Source organism: Poromitra crassiceps (assembly GCF_964638095.1).
Source record: "Poromitra crassiceps genome assembly, chromosome: 17".
NCBI classification, from domain to species: domain Eukaryota; kingdom Metazoa; phylum Chordata; class Actinopteri; order Beryciformes; family Melamphaidae; genus Poromitra; species Poromitra crassiceps.
Window position 1 is genome coordinate 27,207,261 of NC_139635.1, and position 22,185 is coordinate 27,229,445.

At 45.9% G+C, this 22,185-nt stretch overlaps 1 protein-coding gene and 1 pseudogene across 2 annotated transcripts; both read right to left on the reverse strand.

The window, feature by feature from the left end:
* Positions 1–5,868: 5,868 nt before the first annotated feature.
* LOC310791717 (E3 ubiquitin-protein ligase TRIM21-like) lies at positions 5,869–7,421 on the reverse strand (annotated as a pseudogene). Its single transcript has one exon. The product of its transcript is annotated as an E3 ubiquitin-protein ligase TRIM21-like (transcript).
* Positions 7,422–19,235: 11,814 nt separating this feature from the next.
* Positions 19,236–20,876, reverse strand: LOC310791698 (E3 ubiquitin-protein ligase TRIM39-like; the record flags this gene model as incomplete). Its single annotated transcript, XM_083653353.1, has 1 exon — positions 19,236–20,876. One exon carries the CDS (start codon positions 20,874–20,876, stop codon positions 19,236–19,238), a length of 1,641 nt encoding a protein of 546 aa, XP_083509479.1.
* Between the last annotated feature and the right edge of the window lie 1,309 nt (positions 20,877–22,185).

The following is a 22,185-nucleotide window of genomic DNA, read 5'->3' on the forward strand; positions in this document are numbered from 1 at the left end:
CTAATCTATTTTGAGCTGTCTGGAGCCTGTTTTTCAGTGACAATGTGATGCTGGTGTACCATGAGGAACATGCGTAATCGTATTCAGGCACGTGCACACATAGACATGAAAGGGGGATTGAGCCCCTGCCTTTTTTTCAGTCTGTAAAAAGTGCTTTTTTTTTTTTTTTTTTTTTTTTATTATAATACATTTTTCTTTTTCATTCCAACAACACATGAACAAAACAAACAGCTCAGACACATTAAAAAATAAAATAAAAAGTGCCCTTTCCTGACCATGAATGCATTTCTAATGGTGCTTTGTATGGAAATTGCCCTTTCCATGCCGTCAGTGAAGGCAGCATTCAAAGAGAAATGCCTTTTCCGAGCTCTCTTGGCCTTGAATGCATCATTTGTAATAGGCCTCTGCATGGAGCAGTGTTTTTCTAAACTGCCCCTGAAGGCACCAACCCAAAAATGAACCCAAAAATGAATGAATAAATAAATACATAAATAAATAAACCACCCAATAAATAAATAACCAAAATATAGGGAACAAATGCAGAATTGTTGCTCTTGAAAATATTTTTTACTTTACACTATTGGAAAGGGATGTTGTGTTGTTGAATCCGCAAAAAATAAAAAAAATTCTAATACACCTTATCTAAATCTTCTGTCTTGCTTTTTAGAATTATGGTTAAAATGCATGGTATATTACAAGCCTCACTCAGTATCATTCAATGTTTCTGCCTGTGTTGCTATCTGTTGTAGTACAACAACCTAAAGGGAGAAAAGGAGCAAATACATATTGATGCTTAAATGATTTCACAACAGTATTGCAACAGCATGCAACTTTTATATACTAATATTATTCAGTTATGGAGTTATTTTTCCGTGACAAGTCTCATCCTAAAATGAGATATTCCTCTAAATCTGGGTAAAATCGGAATATTTAAAATGAGTTATAGCCCTAAATTGGCCTTCAAATTGCCTCAAATTTCCGTGCCCTTTTATTAATTTGAGCCCCTGCCCCTCTAATGTTCTGTGCACGTCCCTGATCGTATTGACACTGAACCAGGGCTCCCGCTAGAATTTCCAAAGCATACCTGTTAACAGAGGTTGAAATCCTGGTGAGGAATTTCACTCTCTGGTTAACCTTTTTGGCTACCCTCTGCGCCATGCTCTCTCCTGATAAGGTGTTGTCCAGCACACAGCCCAAGTATGTGACCTCCTCTCTGGCTGAGACCTCAACTTCTCCCACCACAACCCTAAACCCCGGAGACCTCCTCAATTTAATGGTAGAACCAAAGAGGATGGCTTCTGTCTTACCTAAGTGGAGGGACAACCTGTTATCAATCAGCCAGCAACTGATCCTGAGTAGTTCTCGGCTGAGGATCCTTTCTACCTCCCCTTTATCTTGATGTGATACCAGTAGAGCAGCATCGTCCGCAAAAAGAAGCAAATCACAATCACAGGCAGATTTCATGTCGTTGACATATAAAAGAAATAAGACTGGACCTAAAATGCTCCCTTGAGGCACCCCACAAGTTGGCTCTAGTGAAGATGACATGGTGCCATTCACTTCCACCACTTGCTTCCTACCCCTTAGGTATGACTCCACCCACCTTAGCGAAGCACTGTTAAAACCCATAGCCTTCATTTTAAATAGCAGTATATCGTGGTTCACGGTGTCAAAGGCTTTTTGTAAATCTAATAAAACCATTCCACAATATTTACCTTTATCTACTTCTGTTCTAATTTGGTCTGTCAGATACAGCAAACATGTGTCTGTTGAGTGAGATATTCTAAACCCCGACTGATACTCATACAGGATGTTGTTTGTTGACAGGTATTCATTTATTTGCTCAAAGATGATTCTTTCCATTACCTTTGACACCGTGCTGAGGATCGAGACAGGACGGTAATTCCCCGGGTCTAATTTATTTCCTTTTTTATAGATAGGAATAACTCTGGCTGATTTGAGATCAGTGGGAAAATGCCCCTTTTCAATGGACATGTTTAAAATAAATGTTATACATGGAGCAATTGTCTCCGCTGCGTCCCTCAAGAATCTGGCGGGAATTTTGTCCTGTCCTGTTGCCTTCGCAGGGTTGAGGGCCTTGAGTTTTTTTTCCACCGTGACCTCAGACACACTTGAGAAAGAAAAGGTATCTGCCAGGATACCTTTCTTCCTGTAAAACTCCCCCACCTGTTTATTTCCATATTTGCCACTCGGACTGGGCAATTTATTTACTAGTTTGTTTGCTATAGTAATGAAGAACGTATTTATATAATTAGCTACATTGGTATGTCCTGTAATCAGCGTGCCTCCTATATCTAAGTTCATGTTTTTAGCTTTTGTCTTGAGCCTGTTCCCGTATCCCGTCATTTTCAAACACTTCCACAATTGTTTAGGATTTGACTTATTTTCTGTTATTTTTTCATTGTAGTATTCCGCCTTGGCTATCTTAATTAATCTAGTTACTTCATTTCTAAGTGTTTTAAACTCAATATATAATTGCTCTTCGCTATTTTTTCTAAATCTAGTGAACATGTCATTTCTGGACTTTATTGCTCCAATTATTTCTGTGTTCATCCAATCTGGTTAACTTTGTTTGTTCTAGCAAAGTGATTGCAATTTCTGTTTGATTATTTTAATTTATTATTTAAAAAAGCACAGATGTAGGCCTACAGTAGCAGTCACAAGATTTTGTTTAAAGTTGAAATGGAAGTCGTTTTTTTATTTGGACAACATTTTTGAAAGAAAATAGAATGGAATAGTCATGATCTTGATGTTATTTCAATAAAAGTTCAACTTGGACCTTTTTGTTACAATTGTGTTGGGGCGGTGGGGCATGAACATTTTTCCTCCTTCAAAGTGGGGCATGACAGAAAAAGTTTGAGAACCACTGTCTTAAGCAGAACCCCCCCCCCCCCCCCCCCCCCCAAAAAAAAGATCCAGACAGTGATATGCAGTTTAGTTGGTGCTTTATTGCAGTGATTCCCAACCATGGGTACGTGTACCCTAGGGGTACTTGAGCAGCTTGCAGGGGGTATACTTGGAATGATTGGGGAATACAATTTACCTCCAAAATGATAAACAAATATATATATATTCCAAGTCATTTCATAAGCCCATTGTTAAAATGTGATGTGTGTGCCGCAACTAGTTCTGCTGGCAAGTGTCAACTGCTACACTGTTCTGCTACTGATAATGGCAAAAAACAACTAAAAAGCCCAAACACCGACAGTTCAGTGAAACATATATTTTGTATAGATTTACGTGTATGTAATCATCACCACGCATGAGTGAGGGGTACTATTGTCATGGAAAAACAGCTCAAGGGGTACATAAGACAAAAAAGGTTGGGAACCACTGCTTTATTGCACAGAGATGAGACGAGCATACCAGTTTGTTTCTAGTTGGTTTCCAATGCTGCTCTTGGTCTGTGGTCTGGTGAGAACTGTGTGTGCTCCCCCTCACCTGTGCCTAATGATCTCCTGTTACCTGTGCCTATTATTATACAACTCTGTGATCCATGACTGCCACCAAGTGTCCAAAAATAATACTGCAAGATATCTAAACAAAATAATATGACATGATGCCAACAACAAACATAAATGACTCCAACATTGTGATTTGGACAAACAATGAGCAGCATACACCTATTGTGTGTTTCTCTGTCCTCTGAAGCAGTCCTGGCTGGATTGATCCTGCAGGCTACTTAATATTTGAGTCTTTCCCTGTAGGATATATTTTTAAGCTTGATTTTTACTCAGGCTCTGGAGCTGGATCAGCTTAACAGAAGGGGTCATAGAGGTCATGTTTGAAATCATAAGGGTCAAAGTCGGAGGCTTTCTGCTCCACTGGTGCTTCAGCAACATGTTCCTCAGCTGGTGCCACCTCCTCTTTCACCACTTTCTCCTCAATGGGCGCAGCCGGTGAGGCAGTTTCTGTGATGGGGCGGGGAGGGTGGTCGATGAGGCAGTCGGGGTCCCAGTACGGGTCACAGTCGTACTCCATGCCCTTCACAGGAGGTGGAGGCGGAGATGGGGGTGGGACAGACTTTCTGGGAGCAGGAGGTGGGGACGGAGGGGGAGGTGCAGCAGCTTTCATCTCCTCCTCTGTCATGGGCCTGCAGGCCGGGTTGTGGCGCGGGTCGCACAGCACCGGGACGGCGCCCGTCGGCAGGTAAACAATCTGAGGCTTGCAGAGCTTGTTGGCGGGGTTACACAGGAAGATCACCTGGGCGTCGGCCATTCATTTACAAATTGTATTATTGTACAAAAGTGACTCCCTGGACTTCTTATTCATTAAATGTGTTATTATTCTAACCATAAAACCATATGAATTCATAAGACTGAACAGACACATGGATATTAGTTTAGAATAGATCAGGGGTTTTCAAAGTATGAGACTGTGGGCCTCCCCCCAGACAAAGCTTCAATTCCTGGATGCCTATGGGATCATCATGATTGTGTTATTTGATACCATAGACACTCAACAATTAAAGCCAAGATGGCCTGAGATTGGTGTCTGACATACTTCAAACTACACCAAATACATACAGGTCTGTCTGAAGGCATTTATTTGTTTCTAACTCTGGGAAAGTGGGGAAAACTGTCAAATTCCCCCAAACGATTGTATCTCTCAACTATCTCTTTAACCAAATCAGACACATTGAGGATATTCTATGTGATCACCTTTTGATAACTAATGTAATATTGCTTCACTTCACTGAGCGTCCCCTGAAACTGCTTGGAGCTCCCCTGGGGAGGCCCGCCTCCCACTTTTTAAACCGTTGGAATAGATCAACAGCAACTTAGTAACAACATTTCGGGTTCTGCCCCATAAATGCAGCCAATGGGACAGGCCGGGCCGGGCTTGTTTGTTTGGGCCTGATCTAAGCTCTATATTGTACTAGCAAACACTGTAACAGGAAGTAAGCTATGCACAGCCAGTTGCACACCAGCACAGCAAAAGTGGCTTGGAGTGGCTGTCCACCCTGCCCCGCTGCTCGATTGGTGCTGCAGCTTGATTGGTTGTCTTGCCGTCTTTGCATTTGACATTTTGAACTTAGCCCCTCCTCATGTTGCTGTAAATGCTCTCATCCATCGCCAGGTATCCCAGCATGCTTTGGAAGGAGATGACAGACGCATCCAATACACAATGAATGAATGAACAACTGACTAGTGTCACTGTGGTGTGCATCATGCACCGTTAGAGGAGTGAATAGAGATGTTACAATGAAACTGGAAAATGTGTCGTTTTCACACACTCACTTTAATGATCAAAGAAAAACTGGATATAAGGAAAAATACTTTTTTTGGTTGCAATTTTCAGAACATAGGCTCCGACAAAAACATCATCATCAACATTCCAATGTTACCACTAACCAGCCACGTCAAGTGCTTGTGTGCTTGTAAGAGTTGTGTGCAGGATCCCACGTAAGGGGTCCATGAAAAACAGGATATAAAGAAACATACTGAACTCTTGTTTAACTTTAACCCCCCCCATAATAAAACTAAATCACTTTGTCTACGTCACATGAACATGAGCCATAACACCACACATTTTGCCAAGAAGAAGAAAGGTAAAGAGACAAGTTACATCAGTAGTTACTAGTCTTCTCTCAGTGGAGAGCCCTATTGAAAGAACTTAATCTTCAAATGTGCTAGACAAATCTGAAAAGTGTTGTTGTTGTTCTATAAAATAAAATTCAACATTAGACTGGCTGCTAGTTACCTGAAGTCAAAACATGTGCGTAAATTGTCTTAACTGACAATGAATCCTGAGGAACATGAATGTTTAGTCTAATCTGTGTGATTGACAGGAGAGATGATCAGAGGGGTGGAGTTTTTACCACCATTATTAGAAGAGGTACTGAAGTTATGGGTAGAGTTTCTCAGTGAAGGTGCAGCCAGTAAAGGAGTAGATAAGAGCTGCAGCATCTACATCATAAAAGGAGACTAGACCCTCATCATAATCCACAAACACCCCCACCTTCTGAGGCTTCATCTTCAGAGAGAGGAGGACATCAGCTCTGTACTCATTTCCATTCCTCAACCCTACAGTCCAGTAGCCTTTCTCAGGACTCAGTGTGATGCGTCCCTTCCTGTTGATCGACCCTCTGGCCACTCCACATCCCAGGCAGTCTTCCCTTCAACCTGGACCTCGTAGTAAAACTTCCCTGAAGAGAAGCTCTGCTTTGCTAAGACACAGCTAGAAGAAGAAAATCTCTCTGGGTTGTCTGGGAGATTCTTCTTTACATCACCATCATGTACTTGTTTCCCGTCATCAGACAGGATGAGATGGGGATTTGCTGTATCAGGATCCAGAGTCACATCCACTGCAAACTGCTGGACCCTCTTCAGCTCAACATCAGCAAGCAGCTTCTCCATCTCTTTACTGAGTGTCTCCTCCAGCTGAGCCACAGCTCTCCTCACAGTCCCCTCATATGATGAGTGGACACTGACCTCTGTCCAGTCTTTGGTGTGTGGAGGATTGTTCAGGGATGGGAAGGTTTGGAGGAGGTGGAGGTGGTCTTCAGTGTGTGAGAGCTGCTCCACCTCAGCGGTTCTCTTCATCAGCTCAGAGATTTCCTGTTCCAGCTCTTTGATGACGCCTTCACCCTGTTTCTCTGTTGTTTTCTGCTTCTCTTCAATCGTCTCAATGAGCTCAGCCTGACCTCTCTCCACAGACTGCTTCAGAGCAGTGAAGACCCGCACACTGTCTGCTATCTCTCTGTCTGCATTTGCATTACTGAGCTCTACTGAGTGTTTGATCTCATGAATCTTCAGTCGTCTCTCCTGGATCATCTGCTGAATTTCAGCCTCCGTCTTCCCCAGTTCAGCCTTCTTTCCTTTATATTCTTCTTCCAGAGGGACAAAGCGATGTGACTTGTGGTCTGACTCAGTACAGAACTGACATACACACATCTGGTCCGTCTTGCAGAACAGCTCCAGCGGTCTGTCATGCTTCTTACACATCCTGCCTTCCAGGTTCTCCACAGGATCCATCAGCTTGTGTCTCTTCAGGGCTGAGATTCTCTGATGAGGCTCCAGGTGAGTCTCACAGTAGGAGACCAGACACACCAGGCAGGACTTCTGGGCCTTCCGTTTGGTCCCAGTACAGACGTCACAGGGAACTTCTCCTGGTTTGGTACTTTGTTGCTCTGGGCAGCTGCTGGCTTTCATCTGAGTTGACTTTCTGAACTGAGCAGCCATCTCAGATATGAAAGTATTGACATCCAGCTCAGGTCTTCTGTTGAAAAGCTTCTGACACATGGGACACTGGCACTGGACACTAACATCCCAGTGCTGTGTGATACAGTTCTTGCAGAAGTTGTGTCCACATGGTGTGGAGACTGGATCAGTGAACACATCCAGACAGATGGAGCACAGAAACTGCTCTTCAGAGAGCAGACTGCTGGCAGAAGACATAATGAGACCTGAAGGGAAAGTGTGAAATAACAACATTTATTACATCAATCTTGAATGACAATACCTTAAAAAGGGAATTGAAGTTGGATAAAAAAAGGGACTACACTCACATTTTATTCACTTTTAAAGTCTGCATCTATTGACTTCATTATACCATAATGAAACTGTCCTCCTATATTGAGGACACAACTGATGTCTTGAATAAAATGTCTGGCCTCAGTAATCTCCATTCACACTTCTTGGTAGCCTATATGCTAACATCTCTATCATGAGTTCATGTCTGCTTTGTGACACGTCCTGATCGGCTGGATATCCAGTTGTTCCTTTACTGTCTTTAACTGCCTGGATCATTCACAATAATGTCTTATCTTTACTGTCTTTAACTGCCTGGATCATTCACAATAATGTCTTATCTTTACTGTCTTTAACTGCCTGGATCATTCACAATAATGTCTTATCTTTAGGGACAACAATTACTGTCTTTAACTGCCTGGATCATTCACAATAATGTCTTATCTTTAGGGACAATATTCACTGTCTTTAACTGCCTGGATCATTCACAATAATGTCTTATCTTTAGGGACAACATTTACTGACAAAAGACTGCATGGTGTTGTAGTTGGCTCAAGTTTTTCTCCCAATGTGTTTATCTGTTTAAAATCCTCTTAATAATCATTTGTATCACTGTATTACTACTCTGTGGTCAGTAGGCTACATTGATGATATTTTCTTGATGTCATATTCAGTGGAAACTTTCATTAAATTGTAAAAAATTAGAATATTAGATTGTCAATGCATTATTCCCAGGCACAGATTTGACTGACCTCTGGGTCAAACATGAACGCTATGTAACATTCAGAATTAACAGAACACATTAAACCAATAAGGCCCGCCCACCTGTCAGCTGATGGCCTGATGAAGACCATGCTGATAAAGGCTTTCAAGTTAGTGGGCACTCCTAGCTCTCCTCTTTTTCACTTTAAGAATGTCTGAAAGCAAGTGGAGTCTCTTAATTTTTGGACGTACACTAAACACTTCAGTTGAAATCTCTAAAGATACAGGACAAACCGAAATCCATTCCATTAGGCCTATCTCTCGGCCACAGCTCAAGTTTGTGTTCTTTCTTGCTCTGTTTCAACACAGTAAATATAATCTGCTGTTACTCACCGCTAGTTTTCTTTTCTTTTGAGAGTCCTTTCTCGAAGCTCACTTGAGAATTGGACAGACCCACCCAGGTCTTTTCTCGACTGCAGCAAACAGCAATCTTGTCACAAGTTACTTTCTCTTTCAATTCCGGAACGTGACGTTGAAATTCGCTCATCTCAGTTTCCTGTTGCTCCGCCTTTTTTTGGGCGGGGGGGGGGGGGGGGGGGGGGGGGGTCCAAATCAATGTGTTGATTCATTTATATTCTTACCATTAGAGAGAGCTGTAGTACCACAAATAGTTGGCACACAAGTTTATTGTGCATTTATTTTTTTATGAACACACATATAAACATGACATCATACAGTGTAATTTGTGATTTGGGCAAACAATGAGCAGCATACAAATATTGTGTTGGATGGATTGGATTGATCCTGTAGGCCTACTTCATATTTTAGTCTAAAAATCCCCCTTTGTAATATGATTACTCATTATGGCTATTAAAATGAATCTTGAACAAAAAATCTTACTTGAGTAGATCAATGTAGCAAGTAAAGGCACTAAGGCAGAGCAAAATCTGCCAACACAACACTTGACAACCTTAAAATGATGAACAGGCATGTTTGTTTGTTTTGTTGTTAGTAAAAAATGATTGTATGTCAAACGTCAAATGCATTTAGATAGATGGAGAAATTGCAAAAAATCAGAATAGTATTACAAAAGTTGCGTCATTATTCCATGTTTGCCACACACACACACACACACAGGCACGCACACGCACGCGCACGCGCACGCGCACGCGCACACACACACACACACACACACAGCTCATTCCCATTCCATCCTACACCAATGATTCTCAACCCTTTTCATATCAAGACCTCTAATTTAGTCCACATTAGCACCACAGACTTGATGAGATTGTGTCTCTTGGACCCAAATCTGAGAATATTGTAGCGAATCAGTGTTACACATACAGTGGTGAGCAATGGTAGTGCCTCGAATACAGATAGGAACTGATGTGTGGGAGTGTTACTGGGGAACACTATGCTTGTGGGAGACTTCCGGGGGAGACTGAGCATGCGCGGGCAGTCTCCGGATACCGCCTAGAGAGAAGCTGCTAGCTATGAGCGTGACAACCGCCGAGAGTTGTAAATATGACTAACTGTGAATAAAGAACCCTGTACCAGCAAGAAGCCTCTGCCTCATCAATGCCAGGAACACTACATTGGCGTCAGAAGTTTAAACGGTGAATATTGCCTCCAGAATCGGCGAGATGGTTAACAAGTTCCTGAAGAAAGAGCGGAAAAAAATCAAACAAGAGGCGGGAAAAGAGAGAACCGGGGCAGACAACCAGGCATCCGAAGAGGAGGATGACTGGGTAGACGCAGCCGCGGCCACAGAGACCCAAGCGGGGACGGCAGCAGAAAGCCAGGGGCTGGTGAGGATGAAATCCGAGCTAGACGGCGCTGTCACCGTAGCCACGGAAGCTATCCCACGGCCCGGGGTAGCTAGCCAGCGGGTCAGCGAAGCGGGAGAGGGAGCGGAAAACCCGGGGCTGGTGAGAGTGAAGACCGAGCCTGTTGACGTTGCCGCTGTAGCCATGGAGGCTGTGCCACAGCCCAGCGGGGCTAGCCTGCGAGCCAGTGACAAAGACGGGGCACGGATCGAGGCGACAAAGGACGGCGGGCGCCGGGGAAAGAAGGAAGTGACGCCGCCAAAATACAACGGTAAAGGCGAGTGGGAGCCATATTGCACGATGTTTAACGTAGCAGCAGACATGAATGGCTGGTCGAGAGAGGAGAGAGCCAGTCACCTGGTGATGTCCCTAGAAGGCGAAGCTATAACGTGTGTGGCGGCAATGGCAGATACAAAAGACTTAGACGTGGTGATGGCGGCCCTGAGGAGGCGTTTCGGACAGTGCAAAGAAGAAGGCATCGTGGTCGCGGAACTGTGTAAACAGGCGTAGACGACCGGGGGAGTCGCTGCGGGCGCTGGCAACAGACATTGAGATCCTTAGCCGGCGCGTATACAGCCGGCTGCCGCCAGAATTGCTGGATGAGTTAGCCCGAAATTACTTCATCCAGGCTATCACGCCACGAGGCCTAAGAGATCAAGTAATGCTGCAACGGCCAAAGGCACTAGGAGTAGTGCTGGAGCTGGCGTTTGAAAGAGAGACAGTACAGTAGAGGGCTGGGGCATGGACAGCGACGCGGAGAGGGCTGTCCCCGTGGCGAGAATGGCAGCGGAGAGCCCGCTACAAGAAGAGCCAGCGTGGAAGACGGCGTTGACAGAGCAAGGCAACATGGTGAAAGAACTGTCCGAGTCAGTGCAGCAGCTAAAAGAACAACTGCTCCGCAGAGCGACCCTGCAGCCCACCCCCGCTCGGCAGCCCACCCCGCGGAACAACAGCTGGGCCAGAGGGAACATGATCTGCTGGGGATGTGGGCGCCCCGGACATCGGGAAGCAGAGTGCCGCCGGAGAACGTGGAACCAGGGAAACGGCACAGGGCCCGTCCAGATGGGGCGAGACGGGTCTACGATGTCACAGTCCCCGTAGCCACGTAGTCGCAGGAGGGAGCCCACCGACACCAACGGGGAGGTGGGGCTCCGTCGTCCCCCGAAGTAGACGACATCGCCGGAGCTGTCAGCATGCAGAGCGGGCCGCGCACGATGAACGGCTGCCATGTTCCAGTCTACCTACAAGGGAGATACTGCGTCGCCCTGGTGGACACGGGGTGTACGGCAACGCTGGTGAACGTCAACATGATGCCCGAGGGGACGCGTCTGGAGCAGCCAGCAGCACAGCTGCTAAGGACAGTATCCGGTGAGTTGATGCCAATGAGGGGGAGGGGGCACGTAACGATAACAGTGGGGGGACAGACAGTGAACTTTCCCGTGTGGGTGGTAGAAATGGCGGGGCCCTGCATCCTGGGGGAGGACTACTTGACGCTAAACCAATGCACAGTAGACCTAGGGAAGAGCACATTGACATTTGCAGGGGGGCCAGTAGTCCAGATGGGCCACCCTCCCACCGTTCCAGGGGAGCGGCCTAACGTTAACAACATCACTGTACACCGCGTCACTGTAGAGCACGAGCCCCACCCAGCAACCCAAGCCCCTAACCCAACCCAGACCCCTGTCCTGCACCAAGCCCCTCCCCAAAACCACGCCCCTAGCCCACCTCCGAACACTTGCCCTCAGCCAGCGCAACAGGCAGAGGGAGAGACCGAGAGGTTAGAGATGCTCAGGGGATTGCACCAACGCCAGAGTGAAGGGTTAGAACCCCAGCAGAGCGATGAACTGTGGCGAGTACTAGAGGAATATAAGGACATTTTCGCGATGTCGGACGATGAGCTAGGCTGTACCCACCTGGTGCAACACCAAATAGACACTGAAGGGGCGCGGCCCATCAGGTCGTATCCCCGTCGAGTCCCAGCAGCAAGGAGGGATATAGCGAACGAAGCTGTAGAGAACATGCTGCGGGCGGGGATCATCGAGCCGTCAGAGAGCCCATGGGCGTCGGGGGTAGTGTTGGTGAAGAAGAAAAATAGCGCGAAGATGCGGTTTTGTGTAGACTATAGGGGGCTGAACAAAGTGACAAAAAAAGACGCGTACCCGCTGCCCATCATCGAGGAGCTGTTAGACGTAGTGGGAGAGTCATCCTGGTTCTCATCCCTAGACCTCCGCAGCGGGTACTGGCAGGTGCCCCTCTGCGACGATGCCAAACCAAAGACCGCCTTCCTCACCGAGAGAGGGCTGTGGCAGTTTCGAGTACTCAGTTTTGGCCTGTGCAACGCACCCGCAACGTTCGAGAGGTTAATGGAGAAACTGCTGGGAGACATTCCCCAAACCGAATGCGTCGTATACTTAGATGACATCTTGACACACGGGGGCTCGTTTCAGGCAGCGGTGGGGGCGTTACAAAAGGTCCTACAGAAGATAGCAGAGGCGGGTCTGAAGTTACACCCAGATAAGTGCCACTTCCTGAAGAGGAGGGTGGAGTTCTTGGGACATGGCATCGGCGCGAGGGGCATTCGCACCCTGGAAGAAAAGACACGGGCAATCGTAGAGTGGCCCACCCCCAGAGACAAAAGAGAACTCGAGAGCTTCGTAGGGTTAGCATCCTACTATAGGAAATTCGTAAAAGGATTTTCTAACATCGCAGAGCCACTGTTCCGGCTAAAAGAAAAGAACACAGACTACCACTGGACGACAGAATGCCACCTAGCTTTCGAAGGCCTCAAGAAAGCACTGACCGAGTCCCCGGTGCTAAGAGCACCAGACCCCGCACTGCCGTTCCTATTAGACACTGATGCCAGCAATGGGGGTATGGGGGCCGTGCTGTCCCAGGCGGGGCCAAAAGGGGAGCGGGTGGTGGCGTACTTCAGCAAGACATTTGATAAGACAGAACGAAACTACTGCGTCACACGCCGGGAGCTCCTAGCAGTCGTAGAAGCGCTAAGACACTTTAGATACTACCTCCTGGGATAGCCTCGGTTCACCATACGGACCTCGGCGCTGCAGTGGTTATGGTCCTTCCGAGAGCCGGAGGGACAGGTGTGCCGCTGGTTAGAGAGAATGGCAGACTACAACTTCACCATAGAGCACAGAGCAGGGACACACCACGTCAACGCAGACGCCCTGTCACGACGACCCTGCGCAGAAAGGGGGTGTGTGTACTGCGAGAGGAGAGAAGGAAGAGAGAGAGAGCTCCAGGAAGAAGCAAGGATATGCCCTAACCATACGGGGGATGGACCAGTGTGCAAGGCACTGCGGATGGCAGAAGCAGCAGATTGGAGGGCCCATCAAGAAAACGACAGGGAGCTGTCGCCAGTACTGCAATGGGTAGAAGAGGGCCAGAAGCCAGGCAGGGGCCACCGACACAACCAAAGGGCTGTGGTCAGGGTTCGACACCCTGAGAGTGAGCAGCGGAGTGCTGATGAAGTCCTGGAAGGAGCCAGCGACAGGAGAGAGCAAGTGGAGGAAGGTAGTGCCGACGACGCTGAGAGAGGAGGTGTGCAGGAGCTGCCATGGAACTGTAGGGGCCGGGCACTTTGGGGTAAGCAAAACCCTCCGTCGCATTAGACAGGGCTTTTATTGGGGGAGGATGAGGAGAGACGTGGAGGATTTTTGTCGTCGCTGCGACCTCTGCGCAGCGTACAAAGGTCCGTTAGACCAGTCTCGCGCCCCGCTCCAACAGCTAGCAACAGGAGCCCCCATGGAGAGGGTGGCAGTGGACGTGATGGGACCGTTCCCTCGCACAGACAGTGGAAATCGATACGTCCTGGCCGCCATGGACTATTTCACAAAATGGCCAGAGGCATACGCACTGCCCGACCAGGAGGCGGGAACGGTGGTCGACGCACTGGTGACAGGCATGTTCAGTAGGTTCGGAGCACCAGAGACCCTACACAGTGACCAAGGGAGAAACTTTGAGTCACGAGTGTTCGCCACCATGTGCGAGAAACTGAACATCAAAAAAACACGGACCACAGCATTGCACCCCCAGAGCGATGGTCTGGTGGAGAGATTCAATCGGACGCGGAAAAAACAGTTGGCCATCCTCACCGAGGAGCACCAGAGAGACTGGGACACGCACCTGCCTCTCATCCTCATGGCCTACAGATCTGCCACCCAAGAGTCCACCTCCTGCACACCCGCCCTGCTCATGTTGGGCCGAGAACTGCGGACGCCAGCAGAAATGGCGTTCGGCAAACCACCAGATGCACTGGATGCGCCCCCGGGGCGAGAGTACGCCAGGAGGCTACAAGATCGATTAGAGTCCGCTCACAACTTTGCTCGAGACCAGCTGGAGAAAGCGGGCATGAGACAGAAAAGGAACTATGACGTGAGGGCAAAGGGAAACCATTTCCAGGGGGGGGAGTTGGTCTGGGTGTACACACCCCGGAGAAAGAAAGGGCGTAACCCTAAACTGGACTGTCACCGGACAGGCCCATGCAGGGTCATGGAGAGAATGGGGGAGGTGGTGTACCGAGTGCAGATGCCACTTGGTGGCAAGAAGGTACTCCACCGAGACAGGTTGGCCCCGTACAGGGGGGGGTGCACCCTTTCCCCAGATCTCGGCCGCCCAGCGGTTTCACCTAGACATGCTGGGAGAAGGAATCTGTTTCCACAGAGAGGGGCGTCCGGCTATGACCGGGCGGCCACCACCCAGGGACTTGAAGTCTCAGAGACACTGCAGGTGGGATCAGCCCCACAGGCAGATTCACAGAGAATAACATGGCCACGGAGAGAGCCACGGGCTCCAGGACACTTGGAGAACTTTGAGATGTATTAAAAAAAAAGAAAAAAAAAGGAGGAGGATGGTGGTCGGAAATGTTGTAACAGAAAAGAAAATGATGTACATGGCATGAGATATTGCGGGGGAGGAAAGATGTGGGAGAAGCTAGAGATTGAAACATAAAATGTGGTTAAAAAACAAAGAAGTTGTTAAAAAGAAAGAAAAGATGTTGGGTGTGTTTTGGTACAGGGGGATGTGTGGTGTGGTATCAACGTGGACGTTGACCTTATTGTTGGGCGGGGAGTATGTAGCGAATCAGTGTTACACATACAGTGGTGAGCAATGGTAGTGTCTCGAATACAGATAGGAACTGATGTGTGGGAGTGTTACTGGGGAACACTATGCTTGTGGGAGACTTCCGGGGGAGACTGAGCATGCGCGGGCAGTCTCCGGATACCGCCTAGAGAGAAGCTGCTAGCTATGAGCGTGACAACCGCCGAGAGTTGTAAATATGACTAACTGTGAATAAAGAACCCTGTACCAGCAAGAAGCCTCTGCCTCATCAATGCCAGGAACACTACAATATGTTTATTGTTGGATATGATTTTGTCCAGAATTCAAGACTATCTGCTGTACTGTAAACTACTTTTTATAAGTAGCTTTAGTTAACCACATTTCTCCCTATGATTCTCCCTGTTAGCTTTACTGTAGTTAATTTCTTCCCAGTGTGAAGTATTTGGTAGCTTAAGCCAGGCCCCCTCCTACCTCACCGACCTGCTCCACCATCATACCCCCTCCTACCTCACCGACCTGCTCCACCACCATACCCCCTCCTACTTCACTGACCTGCTCCACCACCATACCCCCTCCTACCTCACTGACCTGCTCCACCAACATACCCCCTCCTACCTCACTGACCTGCTCCACCACCATACCCCCTCCTACCTCACTGACCTGCTCCACCACCATACCCTCCTACCTCACTGACCTGCTCCACCACCATACCCCCTCCTACCTCACTGACCTGCTCCACCACCATACCCCCTCCTACCTCACCGACCTGCTCCACCACCATACCCCCTCCTACCTCACTGACCTGCTCCACCACCATACCCCCTCCTACCTCACTGACCTGCTTTATGGGCATTTCATATTTGGGTTGAGCAACTATTTGTATTTACCTTACATTTGTAATTTGTGCATCCTATAATGTCAAGTCAAGTCAAGTTTATTTGTATAGCACATTTCATACACAGAGGCAATTCAAAGTGCTTCACATAAAATGGTTGACAGGAAAATAAAATGGGCGGACATTTAAAAGCATCACAACAAAACTTAAAAAAAAGAGTATAAAAAGTGTATTACAGGAAAATAAACCAAAAGAAGAAATAAAATGGACATTTAAAAGCATCACAACAAAACTTAAAAAAAAAAAGAGTATAAAAAAGTGCAATAGGCAGCAGGCGCAGCAGTTGCAGAAAGAGCTAAAACTTATAGAGGACTCATTGGGTTTGCATAGTAGCTGTCAGCAGTTAAAGGCGACGGTAAACATAAAAGTCTTTAGTCTATTTTTAAAAGTAAGTAAGGTTGGGGCAGATCTGAGGTCTTCAGGCAATTTGTTCCAGCTAGCAGAAGCATAGTGGGTAAATGCAGCCTTCCCGTGATTTGATTTGATCCTAGGGACAGTTAATAAGCTGGACCCTGTTGACCTAAGAGTTCTAGATGGTTCGTAGCGTGGGAGCAATTCAGCTATGTATTTTGGGCCTAGGCCATTGAGTGATTTATAGACTAATAACAGTATTTTAAAATCTATTCTCTGACACACTGGCAACCAATGTAAGGACTTAAGAACTGGAGTGATATGATCAGCTTTCTTAGTCTTCGTTAGTACTCTAGCAGCAGCATTCTGAATGAGTTGAAGTTGCCTAAGTTATTTTTTGGAGAGACCAGAAAAAAGGCTATTGCAGTAGTCTAACCTACTATAAATGAAGGCGTGAATTAGTTTTTCTAGATCCTGTCTGGACATGTATCCCCTAATTCTTGCTATATTTTTAAGATGATAAAAAGCAGATTTTCTAATTGACTTAATGTGGGAGTTAAAGTTGAGATCGGAATCAATAATAACTCCAAGATTTTTGACTTGATCCTTAGGCTTCAGGGATCGAGACTCAAGGCATGCAGTGATTTTAAGCCTTTGTTCTTTGGGGCCAAACACGATGACCTCAGTTTTGTCTTTGTTTAGCTGTAGGAAATTCTGGCACATCCAGTTATTTATTTGATCAATGCACTGGCACAATGATTCTATGGGGGCATAGTCAGCTGAGGAAAGAGTTATATACAACTGAGTGTCGTCTGCATAGTTATGATAGGCTACTTTGTTTTTTTGCATAATTAGGCCTAGAGGGAGCATATAAAGGTTGAAGAGAACGGGCCCCATAATGGATCCTTGAGGCACCCCACAGGTCATCCTAGTTAGGTCAGATGTGTAATTGCCAATGGAGACGAAGTACTTCCTGTCTTGAAGATAGGACTTGAACCACTGGAGGACCGTACCCGATAGCCCAACCCAGTTTTCCAGTCTGTCCAATAAAATTGAGTGGTCAACAGTGTCAAATGCAGCGCTAAGATCCAGTAGCACTAGAATCGAATTTTTGCCTGAGTCTGTGTTCATTCTGATGTCATTTATGACTTTAGTAAGCGCGGTTTCAGTGCTGTGATGGGGGCGAAAGCCTGATTGGAGTTTATCTAGGAGATCATTTGAGGTTAGGAATCTATTGAGTTGTAGTTGTAATCTAATGTGTGTATATGTGCATTCTGTCTAAAGAGGATGTTGAAACCTGTAAATGAGCATAGTTTAAGCTCACATCTCGGGGCAGTATTGATTATATATGTTAAATGGTCAATTGTGTTATGGGAATTGCTGGTATTAGATAATAGTAATTATCTGTTTGTTTCTGTACTGCATATATTGTGTTAGAGAGCCACCTTGTGGTCCATTTGAGTATGGAACTTTGTTCGTAGTTATATAGCTCAATTGTTTGGTCACTCAATCCATTTGAGTTATGCATGTTTCCATTGTTTATTTGTTTCTTAGGAAACCACACCTAAAGTAATACCTGTATGCAGGACTACGGAAACACCTGGGTTGAATAAAAGGACTAAACCTTCTTTCTTGGACTTTTGATCCTGACCGATCACCTGTGGTGGGCTAGTGACTCTGATCCAGCACATAAGCAGAAGTTCATTGGAATAGCCTCAGTCAGTTATTCCTTTTTTTCAGCCCACATTCAAATCATTACTAGAAACTCACCTGTGCTTTTAACCTGCGATAACTGTATTGTCTTTTCCCTCATTCTTTGATCATTTGTATTGTGTATTATGTTTTGAATGTGTTGTTTACTTGATCTTTTTAAACCCCCTTGTAAAGGGTCTGAATACCATGAAAAGTGCTCCATAAATACAATGTAGGCTACTGTTATTAAATGTATTATTATTGTATCCTTATAACCGTATGTATTCATAAGACTGAACAGACACATGGATATAGTTTAGAATAGATAAACAGTCAAATTACTAAGAAGGATTCGGGTTCAGGCCGGGCTTGTTGTTTTGGACCTGCTAAGCTCTATATTGTATTAGCAAACACTGCAACAGGAAGTCAGCTCTATATTGTATTAGCAAACACTGCAACAGGAAGTCAGCTCTATATTGTATTAGCAAACACTGCAACAGGAAGTCAGCTCTGCACGGCCAACGCACACCAGCACGACAAAAGTGGCTTGGAGTCGCTGCTCGCTTGGTGCTGCAGCTTGATTGGTTGTCTTGCTGTCTTCTGGCCCCTCCTCACGTCGCTGTTGTTGCTCTCATCCATCGCCAGGTATCCCAGCATGCTTTGGAAGGAGATGACAGACGCATCCAATACACAATGAATGAATGAGGCAAATGACTATAGTGTCACTGTGGTGTGCATCATGCACCGTTAGAGGAGTGAATAGAGATGTTACAATGAAACTGGAAAATGTGTCGTTTTCACACACTCACTTTAATGATCAAAGAAAAACAGGATATGAAAGGAAATACTGAACTCTTCTTTAACTTTAACCCCCCCACATGATCTAACTAAATCATTATGTCTACATCACATGAACATGAGCCATAACACCACACAATCTGCCAAGAGGAAGAAAAGGTAAAGAGACAAGATACATCAGTAGTTACTGGTCTTCTCTCAGTGGAGACTGAGCCCTATTGAAAGAACACATGAATAATCTTCAAATGTGCTAGACAAGTCTGCAAAGTGTTTTTGTTGTTGTTCTATAAAATAAAATTCAACATTAATGGTAGTTAGTTACCTGAAAAAACAACAACAACATATGTGTAAACTGTCTTAACTGACAATGAATCCTGAGGCAAATTAATGATTAGTCTAATCTGTGTGATTGACAGGAGAGATGATCAGAGGGGCAGAGTTTTCACCACCATAATTAAGACAGGGACCGAAGTATGGGTAGAGTTTCTCAGTGAAGGTGCAGCCAGTAAAGGAGTAGATCAGAGCTGCAGCATCTACATCATAAAAGGAGACTAGACCCTCCTCATAATCCACAAACACCCCCACCTTCTGAGGCTTCGTCTTCAGAGAGAGGAGGACAGCAGGGCCAGCAAGAGCTTTGTACTCATTTCCATTCCTCAACCATACAGTCCAGTATCCATCCTCTGGGCCCACTGAGATGTTTCCCTTCCTGTTGATCGACCCTCTGGCCACTCCCACATCCCAGCGAGTCTTCCCTTTAACCTGAACCTCGTAGTAAAACTTCCCTGAAGAGAAGCTCTGCTTTGCTAAGACACAGAGACAAGAAGAAAATCTCTCTGGGTTGTCTGGGAGATTCTTCTCTACATCACAATCATGTACTTGTTTCCCATCATCAGACAGGATGAGATCAGGATGTGCTGTATCAGGATCAAGAGTCACATCCACTGCAAACTGCTGGACCCTCTTCAGCTGAACATCAGCAAGCAGCTTCTCCATCTCTTTACTGAGTGTCTCCTCCAGCTGAGCCACAGCTCTCCTCACAGCCCCCTCATATGATGAGTGGACACTGACCTCTGTCCAGTCTTTGGTGTGTGGAGGAGTGTTCAGGGATGGGAAGCTTTGGAGGAGGTGGAGGTGGTCTTCAGTGTGTGAGAGCTGCTCCACCTCAGCGGTTCTCTTCATCAGCTCAGAGATCTCCTGTTCCAGCTCTTTGATGAAGCCATCACCTTGTTTCTCTGTTGTTTTCTGCTTCTCTTCAATCGTCTGAATGAGCTCAGCCTGGCCTCTCTCCACAGACTGCTTCAGAGCAGTGAAGACCCGCACACTGTCTGCTATCTCTCTGTCTGCATTTGCCTTACTGAGCTCTACTGAGTGTTTGATCTCATGAATCTTCAGTCGTCTCTCCTGGATCTTCTGCTGAATTTCAGCCTCCGTCTTCCCCAGTTCAGCCTTCTTTCCTTTATATTCTTCTTCCAGAGGGACAAAGCGATGTGACTTGTGGTCTGACTCAGTACAGAACTGACAGACACACATCTGGTCAGTCTTGCAGAACAGCTCCAGCGGTCTGTCATGCTTCTTACACATCCTGTCTTCCAGGATCTCCACAGGATCCATCAGCTTGTGTCTCTTCAGGCCCCTCACTCTCTGATGAGGCTCCAGGTGAGTCTCACAGTAGGAGGTCAGACACCCCAGGCAGGACTTCTGGGCCTTGCGTTTGGTCCCAGTGCAGACGTCACAGGGAACTTCTCCTGGTTTGGCACTTTGTTGGTCTGGGCAGCTGCTGGCTTTCATCTGAGCTGACTTCCTGAACTGAGCAGCCATCTCAGATATGAAAGTATTGACATGCAGCTCAGGTCTTCTGTTGAAAAGCTTCTGACACATGGGACACTGGCACTGGACACTAACATCCCAGTGCTGTGTGATGCAGTTCTTGCAGAAGTTGTGTCCACATGGTGTGGTGACTGGATCAGTGAACACATCCAGACAGATGGAGCACAGAAACTGCTCTTCAGAGAGGCGACTGCTGGCAGCAGACATATCCAAACACTGAGACCTGAAGGGAAAGTGTGAAATAACATTTAAATCCCACTGTGACATCATCAGTGATGTCATAAATCCCACTGTGACATCATCAGTGATGTCATAAATCCCAGTGATGTGTGACATCATCAGTGATGTCATAAATCCCATGGATGTGTGACATCATCAGTGATGTCATAATGCAAACCTGCATGTATTGACTTCATTATACCATAATGAAACTGTCCTCCTATATTGAGGACACAACTGATGTCTTGAATAAAATGTCTGGCCTCAGTAATCTCCATTCACACTTCTTGGTAGCCTATATGCTAACATCTCTATCATGAGTTCATGTCTGCTTTGTGACACGTCCTGATCGGCTGGATATCCAGTTGTTCCTTTACTGTCTTTAACTGCCTGGATCATTCACAATAATGTCTTATCTTTACTGTCTTTAACTGCCTGGATCATTCACAATAATGTCTTATCTTTAGGGACAACATTTACTGACAAAAGATTGCATGGTGTTCTAGTTGGCTCAAGTTTTTCTCCCATGAGTGTGTTTATCTGTTTAAAATCCTCTTAATAATCATCTTTATCACTGTATTACTACTCTGTGGTCAGTAGGCTACATTGATGATATTTTCTTGATGTCATATTCAGTGGAAACTTTCATAAAAAAAATGAGAACATGCCCCCGGACCCCCTAGGGGTTCAGTGGTCCATGACCTTTGGGTGGGCTGAGCCCACCCCGGAAGAAAATTGTGTACAGTTTCAAGTAAAAATGGATCAAACTGGCGCACTTTGAGATCAAAATGAAGAGACTAGATATATGAAGAACTACACACATCAATATCTTCTTTACCGTTCTGTGGTTTTACAGCGATGAAAAAATAATTGTTTCCCTATATATACTATATATATTCTGCATACAGGTTACTATATGGTAGAATTATGCTTGCATAAATAATTGGGTGGGCTGAGCCCACCCAAAGCTCTGATGCTAAAACCGCCCCTGCCACTTGCCATAATACACAGGTAGGTTGGAGTGATCTAATGCAGCGTGGAACCAATGTTTTGATGTCGGACTGTTTTCGCATTCATTCCATGGATGATGGTTCATTCATATTGCCAAATATTTGATCTTGTTTTGTTTAGTTTTGCACAGGTTGCACTTTATTGATGTTCTTTTGAAAATATGTGCAGTGCAAAATGGGTTCATTGCAGCCACTAATAGGCTACAGTGATAAGACTTAATGCAAATTTTTCTTGTCAAATATTTCTTATTTTTTGCACAGATATAACTTTATTGATATCGTTATAA